Below are 23,737 nucleotides of genomic sequence, written 5' to 3'. Positions count from 1 at the left end.
GTACCCGCTGCCGTCCATCTTGGAGCCGGGCAAAGAAGCTACGCGGGGCCTACCCTCGCTCCGAGCCACGCGGAAGCCCCTGACCAAAAGGCCGCGACAGGTCGAGGAGCCAGAAGTACTCGCAGACAGGAGCGCCTCAAAAAAGAGCGCGCGTAACGCGGGGCAATTTATTTCTCAGCCAGGGTCCAAGATGGCGACGAGCTGTGACGTAAACAAGATCTCGTGAGAGCGAAAGGGCGAGATTTGGAGGCGCCCGCGCTTTTGCCGAAGAAATGGGGCTCCCCACGGATCGCTTGAGTGTCTGCAGCGGTGAACTAGGATCTAGGGGCGGGGCGTACGCGCCGCGGTGCGTGCTGGGACCGCCATACCGTGGGCGAGGCCGGCCTCTAGGCCAGAGCGCGGGAGCGTTGAAAGTACGCTCCGGAGAGGATCTTAGCACCCTGGAAGATAAGCGGAAGGTGGTAGCCTCTGAGGTACCTGCCCCTGCCCTGGGCGAGGCTTCTGTGTAAGCCGCAGGGCCACAGCTTTTCTCTCGCCGCCGTGGTTCCAAACTTGCGGCGGCGGAGCGGGAGGCCACCCTCTGGAGTCATGATGGCGCGCCCCGCCGCCCGCGGCTGGCCAGCTCGGACCTGGCGTGGCCTTCAGAAGGGTCCATTTCCACGTCAGTAAACCGGGACTCAGTAGTACCGCTCTAGAGGGTGTGAGGGTTTATGAGAAACCTCCATCCAGAATACTTGGTATTTAGGGATCCGTGGTTAACTGTTAACTGTGACTCCTGGCCATTATGGGATGGGCTCCAGACCTGTTTCTCCATCACACCCTTCCTTCCTGGGCGACCTGTTTGTTCAGACTGAATACTGGGGGTGGCTTGCCCTAAGCTGTCCGGTATTTCGCATTTAGTAAGAGCTGGTCCTTGTGGTATTGCTGAGACCGTTTCTTTGGAAATAGCTCTGTCCGAACGTCGCAAACGCGTATTGGATAGGCTTTTCCTGTGCAATATCATACCGATGCAGCTTGCGCACTGATAGTTCAAATATTTGACACATTTGGTACTAACACCTTCTTTCTCTTTAGTAGGAACGAGAAAACTAAGAAGTCTCTCGGAATTGCAAGGAAACTAGAGGAAAGTGAAAAGTCTAAAGATGAAGGCGTTTCAGACCATCTGCAGGTGGCCTAGACGTTCCGAGGGGTTTTCTGTGGGACCGTCCCCACGTGTGGGTTTCTCTACTTCCTCTTATTCCTGTGGTCGGAAGAAAAACATGAGCCCTTATGGGGAGGTGAACCAAGAAAAGTACTCTGATTTAATCAAGTCTGTCTTGTCATTCAGAAGCCATGCTCAGACTCCAGAGACGTTGTTTGAGGAAGACTCTTTACTCTATGGGCCTGTGAGTAAGTGTAAGCCCCCAAAGCAAGATGAGGAAGCAAGAGTTCCAGGAAACTGGTTTCCTCTCTTTGATCCAGAGAGAAACGTAGAACCAAATGCAACAAGCGATGCTACAATTCCTTTGAAAATCCCATTGCGAAGTAATAACATACCAAGTGTGACCCGAGTCCTTCAGAAGACCATGACATCAGAACAGGTTTTCTATTTGGAGAGGTGGAAACAGCGGATGATTCTGAAACTGGGAGAGGATGGCTTTGCAGAATATACTTCAAGTAATTTTCTTAATTCTAGTTTTGTATGTCCTATGCTTTCTGGAATGTAGAGCACTAGTGTCACTCTTTTAAAGATTTTTTTTTTAACCTTAACTAGTGAGGTATTACTTTCCAAAGATACTAGCTTTAAATAGCACTTAATGAGTTAATCTGTATTAACTCACTCAATACTTGTGACAACCCTATATAGCAGGGGTCCCCAAACTTTTTACACAGGGAACCAGTTCACTGTCCCTCAGACCGTTGGAGGGCCAGACTATAAAAAGAACTATGAACAAATCCCTACGCACACTGCACATATCTTATTTTAAAGTAAAAAAACAAAACGGGAACAAATACAATATTTAAAATAAAGAACAAGTAAATTTAAATCAACAAACTGACCAGTATTTCAATGGGAACTATGCTCCTCTCACTGACCACCAATGAAAGAGGTGCCCCTTCCGGAAGTGCAGTGAGAGCCAGATAAATGACCTCAGAGCGGGCTGTAGTTTGGGGACCCCTGCTATATAGCATAGATACTATTATTCCCATTTCACAAATGAAACAAGCATGGAGATCGAACACTTTGACTATATGTGTATAAAATTTATTCAATTTATAAGCTACAAACTCGTGTTAGAATCTCCTGTTTCCTTTGATTATGGAGAAGTCAATCACCTAATAATGGAATTCTAATTATTTGCAAAGCATTCTGTTCAGAATCTAGTAAATATCCCCTTGTTCTAATTACAATGTAGACTGATAAGCCAGACTAATGGAATTAAAACAATAAACTGGAACACATGATCTCTCTTTAGATCTTGGTAAATTGAGATAGATGCTCTTAGGAACCGAGAATAAACTTTTGCCTTCGACTTCTTAAATTATACAAGTGAAAAAAATAGCTTCCTTGAAACATTGCAATCAAAAGCAAGATAAAAAGACCACTGCACAGGTGAATTAGCTGATCTTTTTTTAAAACTAAGTTGCACATTGATCATTCCTTAGTCTGTGCTTCCCAGATAACAGTATATGTACCCTTAGTGGCACATAAGCACATTTATCTTGAAAAGTAATGCACGTATTTTAAGGCACCTTAGAACTGTGGTGTGTGCGCCCACATCTGTACACATGCGTGTATGTACGCGCAACCCATTAAATGAAACATTTTTTTGTTTTTATTGAGACTGGAAGGGAGAGAGATGAGAAGCATCAACCCATAGTTGCAGCACCTCAGTTCATTGACTGCTTTCTCATATGTGCCTTGACCAAGGGACTGCAGCTGAGCCAATGACCCCTTGCTCAAGCCAGTGACCATGGGGTCATGTCTGTGATCCAATGCTCAAGCCGGTGACCTCGGGGTTTCAAACCTGGGTCCTCAGCATCTGAGGCCAACGTTCGATCCACTGCTTCACTGCCTGGTCTCATATTTTAAAGAAAATTATTATGTATGTATGTAAGTGGCACCTAGATATGGCAAAAATTGTCAAAGTCATAGCATCTTATTACATTCCTCAGCTGTTTGAGACAAGTAATTCCTGTAGGGCTGACTTAGGAAGAAATTTGATTAGTAACCACCAAACTACAGACATACTTCATTTTATTGGAATCATTTTATTGCTGTTCACTTTATTGTGTGATTCACTTTACTGTACCTCACAAGTGTTGCATTTTTACAGTTTGAAAGAAAAAGATTACAACTCACTTTATTTAGATACTCACTTTATTATGGTGGTATGATACTGAACCCCCAGCATCTCCAAGATGTGTCATAGTCTCTGCTTTCTAAACAAGCAACATAAAAAAATCTTTTAATGGCATCTTAAGTGTTTTATTTGTCATTTTCCCAAGTATGTTTACCTTTTGAGGATTGCTGAGGATAAGAAAGTCTGACTTGCCTGACTGGTGGTGGTGCAGTGGATAGAGCATTGACCTGGGACACTAAGATCCCAGGTTCGAGACCCCAAGGTTTGGGCTCAGGCTCACAAGCTTGAAGCCCAAAGTTGCTGGTTTGAGCAAGGGGTCATTGGCTCAGCTTGAGACCCTGCCCAGCCCCCTTCCTCCACAGGAATGAGAAGCAATCAGTGAACAACTAAAGTGATTCAACTATGAGTTGATGCTTCTCATCTCTCTCCCTTTCTGTCTTGTCTGTCTGTCACTCTCATAGGCACACTAAAGAAAAGAAAGTTTGGCTTACTTTGATTTATATGTGTTAATCATAGTGGAAATAGCTGGAGTTTATTTTTTCAGTTTTTTGCTACTGATTTTTTTAAATTCTAAAATATCCATTTTGTGAGTTCTATCAATCCGAAGGAACATTCAAGAGATGCATGGCCTGTGGTGGTGCAGTGGATAAAGCGTCGACCTGGAACACTGAGGTCGCACACTCAAAATCCTGGGCTTGCGTAGTCAAGGCTCATAGAAGAAACAACTATGAGTAGATACTTCCTGCTCTTCCCCTTCTCTCCACTGCCTTTCTCTCTCTCTCAAATTAAAATAAATCTTTGCCCTGGCTGGTTGGCTCAGCGGTAGAGCGTCGGCCTAGCGTGCGGAGGACCCGGGTTCGATTCCCGGCCAGGGCACACAGGAGAAGCGCACCTTTGCTTCTCCACCCCTCCGCCGCGCTTTCCTCTCTGTCTCTCTCTTCCCCTCCCGCAGCCAAGGCTCCATTGGAGCAAAGATGGCCCGGGCGCTGGGGATGGCCCAGGCGCTAGAGTGGCTCTGGTCGCAACATGGCGACGCCCAGGATGGGACCAGAGCGTCGCCCCTGGTGGGCGTGCCGGGTGGATCCCGGTCGGGCGCATGCGGGAGTCTGTCTGACTGTCTCTCCCTGTTTCCAGCTTCAGAAAAATGAAAAAAAAAAAAAAAAAAGATAAAAAAAAAAAAAATAAATAAATAAATCTTTAAAAAAGAAGAATATTGGAGACTCATGAATATAAATGCCCTTGATATACTTGGAGTTAAAAACATTGCACTTTATTTTCTTTAACTTACTGAGTGAATACTCTGACTTGACGCTATCTGCAATAAATCTTGAATCTTTTGAAACTTACTTTTGACAAATTGAATTTTAATGTTCTGAGCCTTACAATCTAAGGGAGACTGTAATCTAGATTCCCACGTTTGTTGCCTTTGATATGTGAAGACCCTAGCCAGAGATTGTCTGCAGTGGGGAATGAGTTGGCTATTTGCTTGGCAGTTGATGAAGCAGTTTTTGTCTTCCTGTTTTTAACATGTTTGTGTTCTGCTTCCTTAAGCTAGTCTGTAGATGAATACACTTCTTTTTCCTAGGCTTTTTATTTCCCATCAGTCTTAAATTTTTGCAGGCTTTTCTTTGCTAGCATTAAGCCCCACTGAGCTAAGTAAAATTGGAGTAGTATGCCTTAATTGCTGAGCTGAATTTCATTCCACTCTCCAAGAAATTTCCCAGAGTGATTCCTTTTTTTTGCTAGTGGTAAAACTGACCTTTCAAAAATCTTTGTAAAAAAATACCTGATAAATGTAATATGGTTTGATAGTACCTCATTAGATGAGATTGTTTTTCTCATTTCTGTGGGTCTGTTGCCAAGCATGGGTATTTCTTACTGTTTCTGTGTGTATCTGAATGATGGCTCCTGAATTTACCTTCCTTGCTCTGTTGTGTGGTGGACTAGAATGAACACAGACTCTAGTTTCGGTCCAGCTTTTTCCTTGTGGGCAAATTAACAGCTCTGGCTAGGCCTCATTCATTAAAATGAGGGTAATGATCCTTACTTACTTTGCTGATTGTTGTATTTGAAAGCAGGAAGGCCACTATTTAGCACAATGCCCCTCTTTCCTTCCCTTACAGAGAGTCAAGGGAATATGTAGTATTTCTTTCATTTGTTGAATATGTTTATGGTCTTTTAAAAGTATATGAGGAAAAAAATTCAGGACAGAGCAAGAGTCCTAGGCTGTTCAACCATTTAAAAAAGTGCAAGAGAATGTCACATATTTTCCTTCACTCCCTCCAAATCCCACAAAATCCTCACAATAATTTCTTGTTTTTAATTTGTATGTGCTTTGATTTTCATTTTTTGGTAATTACTAAGCCTGTTAGTAAAAGGTTTCCCACAGTTTTTATGTCCATAATTAAGTTTAATTGTAAAAGAAGTGTAAACTAAAGTACAGTTTTCTAAATTTCTAATAATTATATACCACACCAGTTAACTTACTAAACTGAATACTTAATTTCACAGTATCATAAATTAGGTGTGTTCCTATAGCCCTCAACTCTTTCATTTTAGTTTTGGCCTAATTAGAAATACTTTACTTTAATCCATTTTATTGCCAAACTATCTCAGTCCTTTTGGTTTTCAAAGTATTCTTAGGTTTCACAAAGGCTGAAATGTGGTGTCTTGAATTGTCACTTAAAAGTAAATTTTGTATGTTTTTTAGCACTGACTTGGTCTTTTTTTTTTTTTCCTTTTTCCCTGATTTTCTTTTCAGATATATTTTTACAAGGCAGACGGTTCCATGAAGCTTTGGAAAGCATACTTTCACCCCAGGGGAACCTGAAAGAGAGAGAGGAAAACCTCGAATCTGGCTACATTGAAAGCGTCCAGCATATTTTGAAAGATGTTAGTGGAGTTCGAGCTCTTGAAAGTGCTGTTCATCATGAGACCTTAAAGTATATGGGTCTGCTGGACTGTGTGGCTGAGTACCAGTAAGTATTTGATTGTTTCTGTCAAAGTGTAGAGGTAAATTAATAATGTGGGATGGGGCCTGGCAAGGTAGCTCAGTTGGTTAGAACATAGTCCCAATATGCCAAGATTGGGGGTTCGGTTCCTGATCAGGGCACATAAAAGAATTAACCAGTGAATGCATAAATACGTAAAGCAACAAATTGATGACTGCTTTCTCTATGTGCCTTGACCTGGGTGCTACAGCAGACCAAGTGACTCCTAGCTCAAGCCAGCGACCTTGGGGTCATGTCCATGATCCCACGCTCAAGCCAGCGACCCTTCACTCAAGCTGGTGAGCTCGTGCTCAAGCCAGCGACCTCGGGGTTTCGAACTTAGGTCCTCTGCGTTGCAATCCAATGCTCTATCCACTGTGCCACCAACTGGTTGGGCCAGTTTTGAAAATTTTTAATAATGCTGGGTGGACAGATGGTGCCTGTCAAACACAACTTTTTCCTCTTAACTCCTTGTTCAAGGTGCAGTCTCTGTAGAGTAAAAACCTATTTGATAGGTAAAGGAATTGGGTAAGGATGGATACGGGAGAAAGATCCTTGTATATCTATTCCAAAATTGAAGTGTTTGGTGGAGAAAAGATGTAACTTTTCAGTGTCCTTAACTAAGATGGCCTATTTTTTTTTTTCTAAATTTTTTATTTATTTATTTATTTATTTATTCATTTTAGAGAGGAGAGGGAGAGACAGAGAGAGAGAAGGGGGGGAGGAGCTGGAAGCATCAACTCCCATATGTGCCTTGACCAGGCAAGCCCAGGGTTTCGAACCGGCGACCTCAGCATTTCCAGGTCGACGCTTTATCCACTGCGCCACCACAGGTCAGGCCAAGATGGCCTATTTTTTAGCATGTTCTTCCTCCCCATCCCTCAGGTCAGTTACCAGCCGTAAGATCCAATTTGATTTCTGCATTTTCTTTCTTGTTACCCTAAAAATAGCATCTTGCTCTGTTATCCCTGAAAATCATCTATTTTCCAAAACAAGAACTACATGATTCCATACATTGGTGGAACATAAAAATGAGACTAAGAGACATGGACAAGAGTGTGGTGGTTACCAAGGGTGGGGGGGGGAGGGAGGACATGGGAGGGAGGGAGGGAGAGAGTTAGGGGGAGGCGGAGGGGCACAGAGAACTAGATAGAGGGTGACGGAGGACAATCTGACTTTGGGCGAGGGGTTTGCAACATAATTTGATGACAAAATAACCTAGACATGTTTTCTTTGAATATATGTACCCTGATTTATTAATGTCATCCCATTACCATTAATAAAAATTTATTAAAAAAAAATCATCTATTTTCCTGCTTTCTGGGTATTTTTGATATGAATGGGAACTCTGAGAGTACTCCAGCTTCCTGTGGTTTTAAATTACTTCTCTTAACTGTTTTTCCCACTTGCTCAAGATTCTAAGGGTATATACCTGAAGATATCCCTGTCCCAAAAATGTATGTGAGCAGTTCAACAGAGTGGGAGAAAAAAATCCTGTGTGTAACCCTTGGAACTCTAGTTAAAATTTAAATTTAAAGAATTTGACAATACTGTATTTATTACTCTGGAAAGTACATTTAGGCTTCCATACAGTTTTGTGCTTATAGGGTATTTTTCCCTGCTGAGGAAGAAGGAAGGGTGTAGCCACGAAGTGTGGATAAGTAAAGGTTTTATTTAGTACAGCGCATCCTGCCCGAAGAGGTTCTCTGGTCCTGGGGGACAGAGGCCAGGGAAGTTGCATGGGGTGATCCACGTGGGAGATATTTAGAGAGTCTCTAGGGTGGTCGAGCTAATATGACATGGTGAAATCTCACTGGCTGGCTGACGGTCGCTCTTTTCCAAAGGGCTCCTGGAAAGTTTCTTTTGGCGCGCTTGGTTGTGGGCGGTTCTAGCCAAAGTTCTCCGATCTGAGTTTCTCACGTGACCTTTCCCATTGCTGACCACCCTTACTACACTGCTATATAGCTGTCATATCTTAGAAGAGCTCTATATACCTAGAAATTTAGTAGGCTATTTTTGACTGCCCTTTGGATTAATCATTGGAGCCATAGCCTACAAGAAGTTCCTGTCCCTGGCCAGTTAGCTCAGTCGTTTTGAGCATTGGCCCCAAAACACCAAGGTTGCGTGTTTGATCCCCAGTCAGGACACATGGAATACACACCTAAGTGGAATAGCAAATGAGTACTTTCCTTTCTCTATCTTCCTTCCTCACTCTGTTTCTCTAAAATCATTCAATAAAATTAAAAAAAAAAAAAAAATTTCTGACACTAGCCACTTCATAGGGACCACAAAATACATCTGCAGGACTGCTGGGTTTTTTTGCTCTTGACATAGAGTGTCAGCGTTGATAATATGGACATTGAACATTTTTGAAACTAAGGTTTTGGAAATGTAAAAATAACTTTTTATGGGTAATATGTGTACCTGAAACTAATATAATATTGTGTGCCAACTGTAATTGAAGAATTTTTAAAAAGATACCCACCTCACTCTTTTTTTAAATGTTTTTAATGTGATAAAAGACACAAAATTGGCTGTTTACTTTTAAGTGTATAATTAAATGGTATTAAGTACATAATGTGCAGCCCTCACCACCGTACATCTCCATTATACTTTTCATCTGTTAGAACTGAAATTCTATACCCATTTAAATAGTAACCTCCCCATTTCTCCCCCTACTTTCAGCTGCTGTGAACCACCATTCTACTTCCTGTCTCTGAATTTGAGTACTCTTAAGTACCTCATAAATGTGGAATCATATAGTATTTGCCTTTTTCTGACAGCTTATTTCATTATTGCATAATGTCCTTAAGGTTTATCTATGTTGTAAGCATCTGTCAGATTTTCCTGTCTTTTTTAGGCTGATTAGTATTACATTTTATGTATAGATATACATTTCACTTATATATTCATCCATCATTGAATACTTGGGTTGCTTTCAGGTTTTGGATATTATGAATAATGCTGTTATGAACATGGGTATATGAATATCTCTTCAAGACTGCTTTTAATTTTTTTGGATAAATGCCAGAAGTGGAATTGCTAGATCATATGGTAATTCTGTTTAATGTTTTGAAAAACCTCCATACTGTATTTTATTGGGGCAGTGCCATGTTATATTCCCAATAGTGCATAAAGATTCCAGTTTCTTCATATTCTAACACTTGTTATTTTATGGGGTGTTTTTTTTTGGTTGGTTGGTTGTTTTTTATTTTAGAGTGAGAGGACAGGGAAGAGAGAGAGAGAAAAACATCTCTTTGTTGTACCACTCATTTGTGCAGTCACTGGTTGCTTCTTGTGTGTGCCCCGACTGGAGATCAAACCTGCAACCTTGGCACATCAGGCTGACGCTGCAATTTGTTTCTGAGTTTTTTTATAGTAGCCATGGGTATGAGGTGTGATACCTCATTGTGATTTCACTTGCATTTCCCTAATCATTTCATGTGCTGATTGGCCATTTGTTTATTTAATTTCATTGGTGTTTTGTTTTTTGTTGTTGTTGATGTATAGGAGTTCTTTATGTATTCTGGATATTAATCCTTTTTCAAATACGTCATTTGAAAAATTTTCTTCGTTCTGTCGATTACCCTTTCACTCTATTGATAGTGTCTTTTGATGCATAAATTTAAATTTTTTCCTGTAATCCAGTTTGTCTATTTTTCCTTTTGTTGACTGTGCCTTTAGTGTCTTATCCTATAAATCATTGCCAAATCAAATATCATTAAACTTTGGCCCTGTGTTTTAAGTCTTCTGTTTAGGTTATGGATCCATTTTGAGTTACTTTTTGAGTATAACATTAAGTGGGAGTTCAGCTTCATTCTTTGGCATGTGAATATCCAGTTTTCCCAACATCTGACTATATAGACGAGGGCTTATTTCTGGGCTCGCTATTCTGTTCCATTGGCCTATATGTTTGTCCTTATCCCAGTACTGCACTATTCAATTACGGTAGCTTTGTAGTAAGTTTCTAAATCAGCAAGTGTGAATCCTCAGTTTTGGTTTTTTTCAAGATTGTTTTGGCTATTTTAGGATGGGTTTTTCTATTTTTGCAAAAAATGTCACTGGGATTTTTAGACATTGCATTAAATTTATAGATTGCTTTCTGTAGTATGAACATCTTAGCAATATTAAATCTTCCAATCCATGAACATAGAATGTGTTTCCATTTCATTTGTTTTCTTTCAGCAAAGATTTGTAGTTTTCATTATACATGTCTTTCACCTCTTTTGTTAATTACTAAGTTTTATTCATTGCAATGCTATTATAAATGAAGTTATAATTTTCTTTTCAAATTAGAAATACTATTGATTTTTGTGTGTGGACTTTGTATTGTATCTCTATTTCACTGAATTTATTTATTAGTTCCTCCTTTTCTTATGGATTCCTTTTTATTTTTTTGAGAGACAGGAAGGGAAAGAGATGAGAAGCATTAACTCAAAGTTGTATCACTTCTTAGTTATTCATTGATTGCTTTTCATACATGCCTTAATGGGGGGGGGGCTCAAGCTAAGCCAGTGACCCCTTGCTCAAGCCAGCAACCTTAGTCTCAAGCCAGCAACTATGGTATCATGTTGATAACCCCACACTCAAGCCTCTGATCAAGCTGGTGAACCTGTGCTCAAGCTGGCGACCTCTGGGTTTTGAACCTGGGACCTCAACGTCCCAGGTTGATGCTCTATCCATTGTGCCACCGCTGGTCAGGCTTGGCTTTTATGGAGTCTTTAAAGGTTTTTGACATAGACGATTATAACATCTGTGAACAGGGATAATTTTACTTCTTCCTTTCCAATTTATATGCTTTTTATTTCTTTGCATTGCTTAGCTGCTAGAACACCCAGTATTCTGTTGAATAGAAGTGGTGAAAACAGATAGCCTAGTCTTATTCCTTGATCTTAGAGAAAAACCTTTCACTCTTTTACATTGTAAATGTTTACTGTGAGTTTTTTTATATGTGGCTTTTATTATGTTGAGTAATTTTTGTTCCTAATTTGTTGTGTGTTTTTATCATGAAAGGGTATTTAATTTTTCAAATGCTTTTTCTGCATCAATTGAGATAATTTTGTGGTTTTCTTCATTTTGTTAATGTGGTATATTACATTGATTGATTTCTGTATGTTGAACCATCATTGAATTCCAGGCATAAATCCTACTTGGTTGTAGTATACAATCTTTTTAATAAGTTGCTGAATTTGTTTAGTATTTTGCATCAGCGTTCATAGGGATATTGGTCTGTAGTTTTCTTTCTTTTGTAGTGTGATTGGCTTTGGTATCAGGGTAATGCTGGATTCAGAAAATTAGTTGCGAAAAGCTCATTACTTTTCAATTTTTTAAAAAAAGTTTTAGAAGGATTGGTATTATTTCTTTAAATGTTTTGTAGAGCTCTCTCTTTTCCAGGATCATGTTAGCACCTTCCACTCTTTTCCTCCCCACCTCTTCTTTCCCCCAGGTGTGTTTTCCTTGCCTCTCTGTTTCTCCTAAGCTCTAAAGGGACCCCACGAGACTTGAACCAAGGAAGCAATGGGCGGCAGCAGTTTGTCAGGGCTAAGCCCCTGAATCTGTCTCCAAGGTCCCCTTTTCTTTTACTTTCCACCTACATAGCCAGTAAATTCTTCCTTTACTTGCTGCAAAAAAAAGAAAAAAGAAAAAAAGTTTGGTAGAATTTACCAGTAAACCTACCAGGTTCAGGGCTTTTATTTGCCAGATTTTTTTTTTAAGTGAAAGGAGGGGAGACAGACTTTGCATGTGCCCCAACCAGAATCCACTGGGCAACTCCCATCTGGAGCCGATGCTCAAATCAAGTGAGCTACCCTCGGTGCCTGGGGCCGACACTCAGACCAGCTGAGCTATCTTCAGTGCCTGGGACTGACAGTTGACCAATTGAGCCTCTGGCTGCCCAAGGGGAAGAGAGAGAGAAGGGGAAGAGAAGCAGATGGTTGCTTCTCCTGTGTGTCCTGACCGGGAATTGAACCCAGGACATCCATATGCCCGGCCAAAGCTCTATCCAATGAGCCACTGGCTAGGGCCTTTTAACTTTTTTTGAATGCCATAACACCTTGTCTATTTTTATTTATTTTTATTTTTATTTCATCGATTTTAGAGAGTGAGAGAAACATTGATTTGTTGTTCTACTTATTTATGCATTCATTGGTTGATTTTTGTCTGTATCCTGATGGGGAATCAAACCCACAACCTTGTTATATCAGGCTCTAACCAACTGAACTACTAGATTTTTAATTACTGATTCAGTCTTCTTATTAATCATGGATTTATTCATATGTTTTATTTATTCATGATTTAGTATTGGTAGGTTTTGTGTTTCTAGGAATTTGTTCATTTAGGTTATTCAACTTTTTGGTGTACAGTTTTTCATAGTACTCTTAATCCTTTTTATTTTTATTTTTATTTATTCATTTTATTGAGAGAAGAAGGGAGAAAGAGAGACAGGAACATCTCGCTATTCCTCTATGCACCCTGACTGGGAATAGCCCGGCAACCTTTGTGCTTCAGGATGGTGCTCCAACTAACTGAGCTATCCGGCCAGGGCAATCCTTTTTATTTCTAAAGAATCAGTAGTAATGTCCACAATTCGTTTTTAGTTTTTGTAATTCTAGTCTTTTCGCTTTTTTCAAAGTCCATAGAGTTAAAAGGTTTTTCAATTTTGTTGATCTCAAAGAAACTTTTGGTTTTATTGATTTTACTCTATATCCTTTTTCTGTACCCTGTTACATTTATCTCTGCTCAAATCTTTATTTCTTTTCTTCTGCAAAGTTTGGTTTGCTTCTTAATTTCTGGTTACTTATGTTGTATGATTAGGTTGTGATTTTATTCTTTTTAGTTTTTTAAATTTTATTTATTGAGAATAACATCAATTTGTTGTTACTTATATAAGCATTGATTGGTTGATTTTTGTATGTGCCCTGACCAAGTATTAAACCCAAAACTGTGGTGTATTGGGAGAGCTCTAACCAGCTGAGCTACCTGGCTAGGGCTTTTTAAAAAAATTATTTATTGATTAATTTCAGAGAAACAGGGAGAGAGAGATACATACAATCATTTGTTGTTCCACTTAGTTGAATATTCATTGATCACTTCCCATATGTACCCTGATCAGGGATCAAATCCGCAACCTTGGTGTTTTGGGACAATTCTCTAACCAGTCTTTTTTTGTGTTTTAATGTAAGCATTTATAGCTATCAATTTTCCTCTTCACATTTTTTCACTGTATCTCATATTTTTGGTATGTTGCATTTTAATTTTCATTTGTCTTTAAATAGTCTCTGATATCCCTTGTGTTTTCTTTGGTTAAGAGTGTTAATTACCACAATGTGGTAGTTTTCCAGTTTTACTTATGTTACTAATTTCAAACTTCATCCCATTGTGATCAGAGAATATATACTTTGTATAGTGTCTATCTTTTTCAATAAATTGAGACTAACTTATGGTGTTTCCTAGAAAATGTCCAATGGCCACTTGAGAAGCTTTGTATTATGTTTTTGGGTAGAGTGGTTTATTGTGTTATTTTCAGGTTTCTTTCTTTCTTTTTTTTTAATTTATTATTTATTTATTTATTTTACAGAGACAGAGAGAGGGATAGATAGGGACAGACAGACAGGAATGGAGAGAGATGAGAAGCATCAATCATTAGTTTTTTGTTGCGACACCTTAGTTGTTCATTGACTGCTTTCTCATATGTGCCTTGACCGTGGGGCTACAGCAGACCGAGTAACCCTTTGCTCAAGCCAGTGACCTTGGGTCCAAGCTGGTGAACTTTGCTTAAACCAGATGAGCCAGCACTCAAGCTGGCGACCTCGAGGTCTTGAACCTGGGTCCTCTGCATCCCAGTCCAATGCTCTATCCACTGCGCCACCGCCTGGTCAGGCTTCAGGTTTCTTTTTGACTTACTTAAATTCTCTCTGGTTATTCTATCTATTATTAAGAATAATATATTGAGATCTCCAACTATTATTGTAGAACTGTATTTTCCCACTCAATTTTGTCATGTTGGCCCTGGCTGGTTGGCTAAGTAGATAGAGTGTCAGCCCAGTGTGTGGATGTCCTGCGTTCAATTGCCGGTCAGGGCACAAAGGAGAAGCAACCATCTGCTTCTCTGCCCCTCCCTATTCCCCTTCTCTCTCTCGCTCTTTCTCTCTCTTCTTCCCTTCCCTCAGCCATGGCTTGATTGGTTTGAGTACATCGGCCCCAGGTGCTGAGGGGGATGATGGCTCAGGGGAGCCACCACCTCGGATGCTAAAAATAACTGAGTTGCGAGCCTAGCCCCGGATGGGCAGAGCATCGGCCCCAGATAGGGGTTGCCAGTAGATAGATCCTGGTCAGGGTGCATGCAGGAGTCTGTCTCTATCTCTCCTCCTCTCACTTGGAAAAGAAGTGAAAAAAAAACACCAAATCAATTTTCTCATGTTTTCTTCATATATATTTTGCTGGTTTCTAACTAGCTGCATATATCAATATGTTTATAATTGTTATACCTTCTTGCTGAACTGAACCTTTTATTAATATATAATGTCTTTGTCTCGTCACCTTTTTTTATTTAAAGTGTATTTTGCCTGCTACTAGAGCCACTGTTGCTCTTCTGGTTACTATTTGCATAGAATATCTTTTTCTCACCTTTCAGTGTATTTACATCTTTGGATATACATTGAGTCTCTTGTAGACAACATGGATTGTGTGTTTTTATTCATTCTTCCAGTCTCTGTCTTTTGGAGTTTTAATTTGTTTATATCTAAAGTGATTGCTGATAATGAGCCATTTTGCTATTTTTTACTATATGTCTTACAGCTTTTTTGTCTCTCGTTTCCTGTATTGTATTTTTTTTGTTCAATTTTTGTAGTGAAATGTTTCAATTCCTCTTTCCTTTTGTGTATATTCTGTAGTTGTTTTCCTTATAATTAACATGAGGATTACATTTAACATCCTAGTTATAATAGTTACCATATTTCTCCATGTATAAGATGCACCCTTTTTTGAAAAATTTGGGGTCTAAAAACTGGGTGCATCTTATACAGTGGTTGTAGGTTTTTGTTGTTTTTACAGAGACAGAGAGAGTCAGAGAGAGGGATAAATAGGGACAGACAGACAAGAACAGAGAGAGATGAGAAGTATCAATCATCAGTTTTTCGTTGAAATACCTTAGTTGTTCATTGATTGCTTTCTCATACGTGCCTTGACTGGGGGGCCACAGCAGACAGAGTAACCCCTTGCTTGAGCCAGCGACCTTGGGTCCAAGTTGGTGAGCCTTGCTCAAACCAGATGAGCCTGTGCTCAAGCTGGCGACCTTGGGGTCTTGAACCTGGGTCCTCTGCATCTCAGTCCGACACTCTATCCACTACGCCACAGCTTGGTCAGGCGGTTGTAGGTTTTTTTATTTTGCATTTCCTGCTTTTTTGTTCTTGTTTTTGTGCTCATTATTGAAACAGTGATTCATCATCAGACACAGATAGGGACAGTCTAATGGATGGGAGTTTTGACAGTGATGAGTTGTGTGAATTTTATGATGAATAAAACTTGAGTTCAATAACTTTATGTAATTTTTTTTTTCAAATTTCGGGCCCCAAAATTAAGATGTGCCTTATACATGGGGAAATGTGGTAACTTTGGAAATCAGATTCTCCCTCCACCCCAGGGTTTGCTGAGTTTGGGGGATTATTATTGTAGGCTCCCTCTGTGCAAACATCAGTCTGATATATCAACCTAAGGCCTTCTCGGGTCTTTTCTGAGCCTTTCCCTGGACAGGTGCAGTCACTTTCTAATTCCCTCCATATGCAGTTGTGTTTGGATGTTGTAGTCTTTAGTGTCTGACTCCCAGAAGGAAATAAAGAGGAAAATGGAGGGGGTGGTGAATGCCAGCTCTTTAAATCCCCTGGAAGTCACTTCAGCAGGCCGAGGTGAGTCTTGGAACAGTGGGGGAGGTGCATCTACAATAGCCACCTTCCTCTTTGTCTGCACCTGTGTGCTATCAGTGATGAAAGCACTGACCTCTGACATTCGGAGGAGATGGTCCTTTTTGTCCACTCTGACTCCCACAGCTTTATACTAGCTGCTTCAAGAACATGTGCTCCAGGCTTTCTGTAGACTATATTTCCATAATAGTTATGTCAGACAGATTCTGCCAATGCATTTTTTTTCTAGGTAGGCAGACAGATTTTTGGTACTTCCTACTTTGCCATCTTTCAGAATCCTTTACCAACATTCTTTTTTCAACCTCTGTTTAGAAAGGCCTTATGAGCCTGACCAGTGGCAGTGCAGTGGATAGAGCGTCAGCCTGGGATGCTGAGGTTCCAGATTCAAAACCCTGAGGTCGCTGGCCTGAGCACAGGTTCGCGCCAGCTTGAGTGTGGGGTCACCAGCATTATCGTGGGATCATTGACATGATCCTGAGGTCACTGGCTTGAAGTTCAAGATCCGCTGACTTGAGCAAGGAATTAGTTGGCTCGGCTTGAGCTCCCCACCCCCCATCAAGGCATGTTTGAGAAACAATCAGTGAACAACTAAAGTGACTGAACTACAAGTTGATGATTCTTCTCATCTCTCACCTGTCTTGTCTCTATCTCAAAAAAATAAAAAGTCTTTGTGATTCTGAGATATTTTATGACTATATGTATAATCATTTGCCCCACTCCGATTTACTAACAAAGAATACTAAACCCTACTTTTGTTTACTTGAATATATATTTTAGAGATCTTATTAGCTTACATAGATCTGCAACATTTTCTCTTTTAATAATTTTCTACCACTCATAATTAACAGCTATTAATACATTGTCACATTTGCTTTCGATGTTTAAAATATATATAGAACATTACAATCTAAGCTCACATCACTTTTGCAATTTTTTTTTTTATTTTTTTTACAGGGACAGAGAGAGTCAGAGAGAGGGACAGGTAGGGACAGACAGACAGGAATGGGGAGAGATGAGAAGCATCAATCATCAGTTGTTTTTTTTTTCGTTGTTGTTGTTGTGACACCTTAGTTGTTCATTGATTGCTTTCTCATATGTGCCTTGACCATGGGGCTACAGCAGACTGAGTAACTCCTTGCTTGAGCCAGCGACCTTGGGTCCAAGCTGGTGAGCTTTTTCTCAAGCCAGATGAGCCTGTGCTCAAGCTGGCGATGTCGAGGTCTCGAACCTGGGTCCTCATCATCCCAGTCCGATGCTCTATCCACTGCACCACCGCCTGGTCAGGCTAAGCTCACATCACTTTTAACCTCCTCTTTCCTTCTCTCACAATACCCTGGCCAAAGACAGTCCCTGTTGTGAGTTTGGTACTGTGCCCTTCCAGTGTACTTTCTGTACCACTTTCCATGCACACCAGTATTGTGAGTGATGCACACACAACATCTGTTCTCTGTACTCTCATACACATGCATGCACACAATGCTGTGCTTAATTCACAAGTACATTGTCTTGTTACACACGTATCTGTGAGAGTCACAATATATATAGAAATCTCTAGACTGCAAATCTCTAATATCACAAAACTGGTAAGAAATTGGGCTCTGGAGCCAGGCTTCCTTGCTTTTCATCTTAACCTTGGGCTAGTTACTTGGTCTCTCTGTACCTCAGTTTATTCATCTGTAAAATAAGACAAATAATAGTACCTACCTCATTAGGGTTGATAGAAAGATTGAATGAAATATTCCCTATACAGTGCTTAAACTCAAAAAAATGTTAGAATTATTATTTTGACCCTGTTCTCTTCTATTACTGCTGTTTGGTATTTCATTGTATGAATAAACCACATCCGTCTCCCTATTGGGAACATTCAAATTTTTCAGATTACAAACTACTGCAGTAAACGTGTCTCCTGGTACTATTGCGAGGTTTTCTCTAGGCTAACGCACAATTCAGTTGTTTGTTTTGGCAGTTGATATATGTGGTTTGGGTAGTCATTTGATCTCAAGTAAGCCTGGGCATGAATATTTCTTAAGTTTTCCAGGCACTGTCATTTGCATGCAAAATATCAAACCAGTCCATACCTAAAAGGGAAATTGCTGGGTGATAGCATGTGTGCATTTTAAGTTTCCAGAGATAGGAGTGTGCTCATTTGTGGGCACCTTTTTTCTTTTTTCTATTTTTTAAGTGAAAGGAGGGGAGATATATAGACAGACTTCCACATGTGCCTTGACCAAATCAACCAAGCTATCCTCAGCACTCAGGGCTGACACTTGCACCAATTGAGCCACTAGCGCAAGAGGAGAGGGGAGAGAGAAAGGGGAGAAGGAGGGGAAGAGAAGAAATTGTTGCTTCTCATGTGTGCCCACTGGGGATCAAACCTGGGACATCCATACACCAGGCCAGTGCTCTATCCACTGAGTAACCAGCCCCTGTGTACCCCTTTAATAACACATGTTAATAATTTCAGTAACCTTGTATCTTGTAATTTCAATCTGCATTTTACAAAAATTAGGCTGTGCATCTTTTTATTTGTTTAAGAGCTATTTGTAAACTGTCTTACTGCCATTTTAATTGGGTTTATACTACAAAGATTTTTTTTTTCACATGACTTAAGTTCTACAAGTTATAGTCCTTGCTAAAAACAGTGGGTCATGGCAGAAATCTTTATTTTTAGGGTATATTGATTTATTCAAGGAAGAGAACTTGGAATGGCAGTTAGATTTCAATGTCTTAATATAAAACAATGTAAAATAACCTACTAGTAACTTTTTATATCAATTATATGTTGAAAATAAAATGGGTTAAATAAAATACTAAAATTTTACCTATTTTTTCTTTTTTGATGTGACTACTAGAACATTTCAAATGACATGTAGCTTATATCTTTTTGTAATTTTAAACAGTGCTACTGGTAGAGTGATTTTATAAATACTTTGTATAAGTTATAATTCTAGAGCTATGATGACAGGTAGATAACATACATAGTTCTATAAAATCTCCCTCTAAACTACTGATTTTGAAATTAAAGCCCTGAAAGTCAGAGTCAACAGATAGAGCCCTTTGAGAGGTACTAGTTAGCAATCCACTTGCCCACCCTGTGATCCTTTTCACTGGAGTTGGCAAGTATAAAATCCCATCAGAATAGGGGAGGAGTGTGGGTGCACTGGTTAGTGTTGATGGATTTGAACTCCAGCCTTAGTTTTTGAGCAAGAGAATTTCTGAAGCACCATGATGTTTAGTCTTTTATGATGAGGACTTTGCTATTGGTCTGTCGTGGTTCATTCTGATAGGCATTTGAAGCAAAATTAACTAAGGTAATAATAGGTGTAGGTTCCACTCCCCTATTAGAGGAAAGGAGGCCTTGGAAGTTCCAAGGAATTTTGGGAGAGTGTAGAAACTTTTTTTCTTCTCTTCCAAGTGAGAGGAGGGGAGATGGAGCAACAGACTTCTGCATGCGCCCCAACCATGATCCACTCAGCAACCCCTGTCTGGGGCCATGCTTGAACTGAGCTATTTTTAGTGCCTGAGGTGAAGGTTTCACAGAGCCATCCTCATTGCCTGAGGCCAATGCATTCAAACTAATTGAGCCATGGCTGCAGGAGGGGAGGAGAGAGAGAAGGGGAGAAGGAGGGGTGGAGAAGCAGATGGTTGCTTCTCCTGTGTGCCCTGACCAGGAATCAAACCCACGACATCCACATGCTGGGCCAACGCTCTACCACTGAGCCAACTGGCCAAGACCTAGAAGCGAACTGTGGGAAAGTTGTTTCCCAGCCCTCCCACCTGGGCCTGCACCTATGGGTTTCATTGGTACAATGTAGGAAACAGTTTCCATCAAACCTGACAAGCTCATTTACTGAGGAACATGCTCAAAGGAAAGAGAACATCAGACCTTTCAATTCCGAACAGGTATGTCTCAGAGTAGCTGCCTCTTTGGCAAGTGCCGAGTAGAAGCAACAGTCATTGGGTGAACTATTACCTACAAAGACTTACTTTGGTTTCTCTTTAGAGGCAACTTGTGTGTGATTGATTGGAAGACATCGGAGAAACCGAAACCTTCCATCCGAAATACATTTGATAACCCGCTGCAGGTTGTGGCGTATGTGGGTGCGATAAACCATGATGCCAACTATAGCTTTCAGGTCAGGACACTGAGCTCTGCTCCACGCTTGTTTGTAGCCTCTTAACTCCTTATGGTTCTTACTCTGTTTGAATCCCACTGCTTACTCTATTCCTTGATCACCTACCACTTTTGAAAGCATTTTCTCCCTCTTCTGGAGCTTTTTATTCTTGTTCATAGTTCTTTAATAATGACAGTCTGTATTCAGCATCTTATCTGTCATCTTTGTGTTTCTCTGTATCCTGGAACAGTCTTTCATCAGTCGTCTTGGAAATTGAGTTAGGAGATGTTACTGTAGATTGTGTTCTGAGTTTGCCCTGGAGTAAGAAGGAAATGAACCTAAACTCTCGCCCTACTCTGCTGCTTCCTAGGTTCGGTGTGGCTTAATTGTGGTGGCCTACAAAGATGGATCCCCTGCCCACCCACACTTCATGGACACAGCGCTGTGTTCCCAGTACTGGGCGAAGTGGCTTCTTCGACTAGAAGAATATACAAAGAAGAACCAGAATGTTCAGAAAACAGATTAGGGGCAGGACACTATTTGGGAACATTCAACACTTTCTCACCGTTTGGGAAAATGTACTGCTGTTTACTGTGGCCTAAAATGGAGGTCCCACAGGACTGAGAGCTGCATTAACACAAGCAGAAGTATTAATTGTTGAAATCTATTGCAACCAAAAAGACTGAGAAGGCAGAAAGGTTAGATATAAAGAACTGTACTTCCACACAAAAAAGACCAGCTGTGCTACCTCTGATTATGATTTACCTGAAAAAGGGCAAGCAGGATTGGCAGTGTTGGTGGCTCTCTGACCCCATGTGGGCCTTTCTGTGTCCAGGGCAGGATGCCCAGTCTTTGAGCTGCAATTGGAGGGCAGCGAGGCTTGGTGTGCCGAGCATTTTCCCAGGGTACACCAGGAGGGAAAGGGGCCACACAGCCCCGGGTGTGTGGGGGAGAACTTGCGTCAGCCAACTACCACTGCCAGCAGTTTCCTAGAACTGGTGTGTGTAGTGAGGCTCTCTGTATATTTCTTTGGGAAAGAAAATTACCATTTAACATTTTTGAAACATAAATAGGTGATTCCTTAGCCTCAAATAAATACTGCTCTCTGGAAAGATGAAGCATGTTCACCATATCATTGGCAGTATCCCTTGGCATACCACTGAATCGCCCCCAGAAGTAGTAGCTGTATTCTGGTTTGAGTCCATGAATCACATCCATAGAGAAATGTATCATTTGTGGAATTTTTCAGCTCTGGGGAACAATAATGCAATCTATTTTTTATGTGTTTTATAAGTAATAAAAATTATTAGTTGTCATAGGTTTGGGAAACTTAAATAAATCCCCACAATAGTCCCGAGGGATGGGTCCCTTTACTTATGGAGGGGGTTAGCATTTAAGTTACAGTTACTGTCTTAAAATCATATGGGGCTATAATTACTTTGTTTTATTAACCATGAATTATAAGAAAAAATATAAGGTGTGAGGAAAGTAATGAAGTTTGGGGGTTTTTTTATTTTGGGGCTTTTTAAAAAAATTATGCTAATAGATTAATTTTAAAAACCTGGAAGTTTAGAGTTTGTTATTAAATTCAGAATTATACCACTGGCCCAGTAGTTTTGGTGTGTGTTTTATGTAAATGAATACAAGGAGGTGTCCTGAATCATGGTCACCTGGTAAGATAAGTACGGTTCGGGTAGGAAACAGGAGGCTGCGGGTGACCTGTTATTGACTCTGCACATCTGCATTTTTGAAGTAGCATATATTCCTGTAACATAATTTCCAAAGTTAGAAATCAAATGAGAAAACTAAAAATTGTACCACCAGATTTTTCCACACAGCCCTAATACGTTACCCTGTTAGGGTAATGTAAATGTACCTTAGACCTGTCACTTTGGTCCGAGAGTCTCCCAAGCTAATGATGGTATAAAGAGTTCCAGAAAGACCCTTAGCAGTTGACCAAGAAGACATGGTTGGTAGGACTGTGAAGGTAGTCTCTGGGTACTCCAATTTCTCACTGTAATCCTGGTGATCTTCAGATCTCAGCAGTTAAAGAAAGAATCTTCTGAGAAGGAAATGGCAGGGAAAAAAGTAATTTTCATTCCCAAGGCAAAAGGAGAACACCAAATCTGAGTTTCTAAATGAGGGGTGGAGAAGCAGATGGTTGCTTCTCCTGTGTGCCCTGACCAGGAATCAAACCCACGACATCCACACGCTGGGCCAATGCTCTACCAGTGAGCCAACTGGCCAGGACCTAGAAGCGAACTGTGGGAAAGTTGTTTCCCAGCCCTCCCACCTGGGTCTGCACCTGTGGGTTTCATTGGTACAATTTAGGAAACAGTTTCCATCAAACCTGACAGGCTCATTTACTGAGTAACGGGCTTAAAGGAAAGAGAACATCAGACCTTTCAAATCCGAATAGGTATGTCTCTCGCTAAAAAAAAAATTAATTACCTCAATTGGAGACTCTTATCACAAATCCTGTTTCATTCACAATTTCTTAGGGGAACAGGTAGTATACAAAAATTAGTAACATAAATGTTAGTTCTTCATTGCGGCTCTTTACTTGTCTATTGATAGCTTTCTCATATGTTCCTTGACCAGGGGGGCTCCAGCTTAGCTAGTAACACTTTGCTCAAGCCAGTGACCCTGGGGTTTCGAACGTGGGTCCTCAGCCAATGCTCTATTGATACACTGTGCCACCACCTGGTCAGCTAATCAAAAAATTTTTAAAAGGAAGTATTGTGGGGTGATGGGTATATAATGTAATCAACAGTTCAAATGCTATAGAAATGTTTCCCTGAAACCTATGTACTCTTATTAGTCAATGTCATAACATTAAACTTAGTTTTCTAAATAAAATTATTTTTCAAAAAAGGAAGTATTGCTTATCCAAGGGGGCACCTCACAGAAGTACAAAATGCACCCGTATAGTGTAACTTGGAGACAGTTCATTAGCTTCAAAGCTGCCTGCATTTCCTTCTGCGACTCTACGCATCCTTTTTTTTTTTTTTTTTAATTTTATTTATTCATTTTAGAGAGAGGATATGGACAGATAGAGAAGGGAGGGAGGAGCAGGAAGCATCAACTCCCATATGTGCCTTGACTAGGGAAGCCTGGGGTTTCAAACCAGTGACCTCAGTGTTTCAGGTTGACGCTTTTACCCACTGCACCACCACAGGTCAGGCTACGCATTCTTATTCATGCAGCTGACTAAAGCACCACGCTGGTACTAAATCTGTTTTTTTCCAAAGGAAAAATTTTCCCCTCAGACCTGGCCTCTTGCTCACAGCCATTAGCTCCTGTTAATCTTAGAACATTAATCTCTATAAGCCCATTATAGTTCTAGGAAAATGTGTCAGCATGACCTATAG

At 40.4% G+C, this 23,737-nt stretch overlaps 1 protein-coding gene across 3 annotated transcripts; it reads left to right on the top strand.

Moving 5' to 3' along the window:
* The first annotated feature begins 53 nt into the window (after positions 1 to 53).
* On the top strand, positions 54 to 23,213 carry MGME1 (mitochondrial genome maintenance exonuclease 1). Of its 3 annotated transcripts, none has more exons than XM_066234101.1 (5): positions 54 to 473; positions 1,078 to 1,389; positions 6,106 to 6,322; positions 20,255 to 20,387; positions 20,737 to 23,213. In XM_066234101.1, exons 2-5 carry the CDS (start codon positions 1,143 to 1,145, stop codon positions 20,890 to 20,892), a joined length of 753 nt encoding a protein of 250 aa, XP_066090198.1. In that variant the 5' UTR covers positions 54 to 473; positions 1,078 to 1,142; the 3' UTR covers positions 20,893 to 23,213. The 3 variants fall into 3 exon arrangements, with proteins under 3 accessions (XP_066090198.1, XP_066090197.1, XP_066090195.1); XM_066234100.1 differs by having other exon boundaries at positions 54 to 458; positions 1,078 to 1,656; positions 20,737 to 23,212; XM_066234098.1 differs by having other exon boundaries at positions 1,078 to 1,656; positions 20,737 to 23,212.
* The last annotated feature ends 524 nt before the right edge of the window (positions 23,214 to 23,737 follow it).

The sequence above is a fragment of the Saccopteryx bilineata genome, chromosome 6 (assembly GCF_036850765.1).
Source record: "Saccopteryx bilineata isolate mSacBil1 chromosome 6, mSacBil1_pri_phased_curated, whole genome shotgun sequence".
Lineage (NCBI taxonomy): Eukaryota > Metazoa > Chordata > Mammalia > Chiroptera > Emballonuridae > Saccopteryx > Saccopteryx bilineata.
Note: the sequence above shows the minus strand (reverse complement) of the source record. Positions and strands in the feature narration are given on the sequence as shown.

Coding starts and splice junctions, on each gene's coding strand:
- MGME1 (XM_066234100.1), top strand. CDS start 1,143: ATGAAGGCGTTTCAGACCATCTGCAGGTGGCCTAGACGTTCCGAGGGG. Junction 6,323..20,254: donor GACTGTGTGGCTGAGTACCA/GTAAGTATTTGA, acceptor GTTTCTCTTTAG/AGGCAACTTGTGTGTGATTG. Junction 20,388..20,736: donor ATGCCAACTATAGCTTTCAG/GTCAGGACACTG, acceptor GCTGCTTCCTAG/GTTCGGTGTGGCTTAATTGT.